This window comes from Phytophthora sojae, assembly GCF_000149755.1.
Source record: "Phytophthora sojae unplaced genomic scaffold PHYSOscaffold_3, whole genome shotgun sequence".
Classification (NCBI taxonomy): domain Eukaryota; phylum Oomycota; class Peronosporomycetes; order Peronosporales; family Peronosporaceae; genus Phytophthora; species Phytophthora sojae.
The window spans coordinates 4,915,817-4,920,360 of record NW_009258117.1 but is presented as its reverse complement, the minus strand read 5'-3'; the positions used below and the strand labels follow the sequence as shown (position 1 = coordinate 4,920,360).

The following is a 4,544-nucleotide window of genomic DNA, read 5'->3' as shown; positions in this document are numbered from 1 at the left end:
CACCCAGCGATTGGTGATGACTACAGCTGTTCCAGCAGAGTTTATATCCACTACGATCCATACTCCATGACGCCGCAGCGACTCCAGTTCTTCGTCCATTGCAGCTCTCCAGTATGCTGCATACAGTGAGCGCATCGCCATTCCGTACGTCCGAGGAATAGGAACATCGCGTGTATGCAGCCGAGAAGTTTCATGAGGATCCAAAGAATACCTCGGCACTTGCAGCTTTCGCCTGGTTTTGCTCGGAGCTACAAATTGAGCTCGAAGCCGTTGAACTTTGTGTTGCGCTTCCGTTTGCGGCCAAACCGAGATACTTGATGGCGTGCAACGGTATCATGTTCGCCGGGGGCTGCACCAGAAGCTGCGGTAGGCTCATTGCCGTGCTGCGTCACAGTTATGGGCTCGTTCCTTGGTCATTGCTCAGTGACCGGCTGCGTCACTGCCACAGTGGAGCCACAGGGTTCAGGAGGGCCTGGTCGCACTAACACGCTTTCCTTCATCGAATCGAGCCGCACAACATCTTCAATCTGCATTTGCATAGGAACAAGAGGAGCACGGGCTGGTAATTGATGATCGCCGTGACTGAACGCGTTCGCCAGCAGCTTCTCGATATATTCTAGGTCAACAGTGTAGTCTTCAGCCCAGACTAGATTCCCCCCCGGTGAGTTGAAACTCCCCCTGACTCCAAGTCGAGAACCTTGTAGCCGTTGGTGCTGGGCGAGTATCCCATGAGAATAGCAGTACCCATTCTTGAGGACAGCTTCTCCTTCTTCTTCCTTGAGGCGCTCGCAATATGATAGTAGCAGAGTGAGCCCCACGTCCGAAGCCACGAAACATCTGGGCGCTCACCTGACAGCAGCTCATGCGGCGTGCGACCTTGAAGGACTCGTGTCGCTGTCACATTTAGAGTGTAAACCACGTGCAGGGCAGCTTCTCCCCACAGACTGTGGGGCAGGCAAGCTGGTCATGTGCAGAAGAGACCGTAGCTTCGGGAGAACAATGCCATTTGCACGTTCAACGATCCCATTTTCGTGAGGCGTGTATCCATTGGTGGTAGTGATTGCAATGCCATGCATACTGCCGAACTCGCGAAGGTCAGTGTTGTCGAACTCGCCGCCTTGGTCCGAGTGAATCTCCTCGCCTCGCCAGTGGGTAGCACGATACTTAATGTGCAGACGGTTGACAAGTGCAATGATGTGAGGTTTTGCCTCGCTCTTGTGCTTCAGGAGGAACAGCCACTAGTAGTGCGAGTACTAGTCGACCACGAGCAGGAAGGCAGTGAATCCTTCGACTGTTGGCTCGTTGACCGTGCACACATCTACTTGAAATCGCTGAAGCGGCTTCTTCGCTCGGTGCCGCCGCTCCTTGTAAGACATGCGCACTGTCTTACCCTTAATGCATGGCAGACAAGCGTGATCTTTCACCTTCGTCTCCGGCTTCAGTCCGCGAACAGCCTGCTACTTAACCATATCCAGAATTGTTTCTGTACTAGCATGAGCGAACCGCTTGTGCCACACCGCCATTGGTTGCTTCGCTCGCTTGTTGTTGGGCCTCAGGATTGCATTGCAAACGACTTCACACCGCTGCCGCCGAGGCCGCACCGACCAGATCCGGTAAATACCATCAACCTTCTCGAACTTGAGGGACACAGTAGGTTTCGTCATGAAGCAAGCCGACTGGTCGTGCGCCATGGACAGGAAGTAGTCGAGCCGCGACTGCATGTAATCGAGCGAAATGAGGTTGGCAACTGCGCCGGGGACGTAGTATACGTCTGGTAGAATTCGCTGCTCGCGTCGTTCCGTGCGCTCATTAACCACGAACAGCTCTACCGATCCTATTTGATTCACATTCACCGAGCTCCCATTAGCACAGCGCATTACACGGCCGTCGCGAACGGTAGACACCTCGGTAAAACAGGAAAAGTCGGAGCAGATATTGACTTGAGCACCACTGTCCAGGCACCACTCCGTGCCTTCTCGTACCGAGCAATCCGACGGTGCCTCCATCGACACCATCAGCTCCAGGGGCCCAGTCGCTTCTTGGTCTTGACGCCTTGCTCTTCCACCAGAACGAAGTCGCCCGCCAGGTCCGTTGTTGCGGTGGTCGGCGTCCACGGTGGTGCGATTGGCCGTTATTTCGATGGCACTCTCGATACCAGTGACCCAGTTGATTGCAGATAGCACACGGACGTCGATCCATGCCACTCCGCACAGACCGCCGATGACTTTGTTGGGCAGGGAACCGCCTTCCTGACACCTTACCGCCCCGATTATCTTGTGGGCGAGTTGGGGAGTGGTCGTTGAGCAGTTGGAGAACTCGACTGCCGTCCTGGGCTGGTGCTGAGGGGTTTCCAGCCTGAAAGGTCGTGGGATTGTGCGACCCTTGAGGCCCGCGCATATTTTCTTCTTGTTCTCTTGCGAGGAGTCGCCCGCGTACCTGACCCACTTCTAGCACAGTTCGTTTCAGCCGAGCCGCAACTAGCTCGTTGCTGAGATCTGGAAAAACTTCGAGAGCGTTGGTGAGTAGTAGGCGGGCCAGCTCTGCATCCTCGAGTGGGAAGCCAAGCGTGACTAGGTCTTCTTGCAACTTCATCACAGCGTCGATGTAGGTGTCGACGCGCTCCCCACGGGTCAGCTTGCGTGCAAACATCGCACCCGTGATCAAAATATCGTTCTTGGCTGCACTGCCAGCATTGTACTCCTTCTCAATTTCTTGAAATAGAAGTACAAGATCGCAATTGACAAGTAGCCGCCTGTAGCGCCCAGCAAGGCGCGGTCCGAGCGAGCCTGTAATCGTCTCTTGCGCCTTCTACCAGCGCGATTCCCAGCGCCGCTTGCGATGAAAGCTCCATGAGTCTTTCTTCACCGTTTCTTCAGTCACTAACGACCAGAGCTTTTGCACCTTGAGCTTCAGCTCTATCATCGTGTGCCATAGCTCATAGTGGTCGGCTCCTGTGAGCTTGGGGACTTCGAGATTAGAGTCGTGTTGGGCCGACCGGCGGTCATGGTTGTACTTGCTGCTCTTCTTCTTCTTCTTCTTGCTGGAGCGCTTACGCTTCTTCTCGCGCCCACTGTCCGAGCTGGACGAGTCGTCCGACGAGCTCGAGCTCGTGCTGTCCGAGTCCCGCGAGCTGTTGCTCGAGCTGTCGTCACTCGACAGCGACCTCATCTGGGGGTCGGTTCGTGTTACGAGTGCCAGCGGTGTCTGAGTTGGTATCCGCCGAGTCAGATTCGTGGCCAGAGCTGTCACCACCACTTGTACGTGCCGATGACCCACGGGTGCGAGGCATGGCCCTGTTTGGGCCCATAACCTGTCGGTTGATGGTCATGTTCATATTGTAGGTAGTAGAGGAACACGAGAGGGAAGGGCCAAAGTGCCTCCTGGGTCTTGGCTTGTGGTGCTTGAGAGGGAAGTGGCGGAACGGAAAGTGGAGCCGCATACCTCTCACAAGTACCGAAGCTGCATTGACCCAACATGTATTTTAGATGCATCCTTAAGGTCTTATCCTAACAACTGCGAGCATAAGAATAAGAGGAAGTCTCCGACATGAGCTTCTCGGCAGCCGGGGACGACGTCACCGAGTGCCTTAATGCCTTCCTCTCCTTTGCGTCAGGCAAGCGAGGCCACCCGAGTCAGTCCGCAACTGAGCGTAATTGGTAGGCGAGGAGTGCCTGTATGCCATAAGTGCTCAGGTGAAAATGCCATTGATTGGCTAATATTAGCCTGTATGTCATAACAAGCAGTATCTAAGTGACAAATAGTGTACTCCACTAACATGTTAGCTGATTCTACTGGACACTAACTAACAGTTAGTTGAAAACTACACATGTTAGCTACACTGTATAGTGGAGGAAATGGGTACATGTGGAGATTACTTAGTAATCTGTACGAAAGCGTATTTACTAGCTGGTCTGGGTGTCTGTATTACACCGCGGACTTTGACATAGGTAGGAGGCACCTAAGTCGTCTTCACTCTTAAAATCGGTCATCGTCTGCGCTGATAAGTGGTGTGCCAGCCTCCCATGTGAGCTCCACCCAGCAAATGTTTCCCTATGTTAGCAGATACTTCAAAGTATTATAGATTGGATGGTAAATTCTTAGTTTTGAGGGTGTATTTGTGCTCAGTTTGATACATCGCCCTTCTCGGCTGCCTTCCGTGCAAACATATACTCTTCTCCATACTTTTGCTCTAACGCTACTAACATGTTAGCTCAAAATACTAGACACTAACTAACAGTTAGTTAACGTGTATAGCAACTAACATGTCAGCGTTAGGGGTGCTGGTACCCATAGTGTTCCACTGTACAAGTTGCGACCGGAATGGGCGCCTCTCGCGTGTCTATAGCAATCGAGTCTGAATCAGTGCGAGATCACCACTCGGGCCAATTCTATCCGCCACAGAGCTACAAAACAGCGATGAAAGGAAAAGAGTTCATTCGAGCTGCGTACTTTGGCGATCTCGCACGAGTCCAGGAGTTGGTGCAGCAAAGCGTGGACTTGGACAAGGAGGAAGCGCTGAAAGCGGCCGCCGGGGTGAACCATCT

General features: G+C 53.3%; 1 protein-coding gene across 1 annotated transcript; it reads right to left on the bottom strand.

Annotated features, from left to right (window-relative positions):
* Nucleotides 1-2,808: 2,808 nt before the first annotated feature.
* Nucleotides 2,809-3,168, bottom strand: PHYSODRAFT_259396 (hypothetical protein; the record flags this gene model as incomplete). The annotated part of the gene is made up of 1 exon (XM_009525249.1): nucleotides 2,809-3,168. The coding sequence occupies one exon, from the start codon at nucleotides 3,166-3,168 to the stop codon at nucleotides 2,809-2,811; it is 360 nt and encodes a 119-aa protein (XP_009523544.1).
* Nucleotides 3,169-4,544: the final 1,376 nt, after the last annotated feature.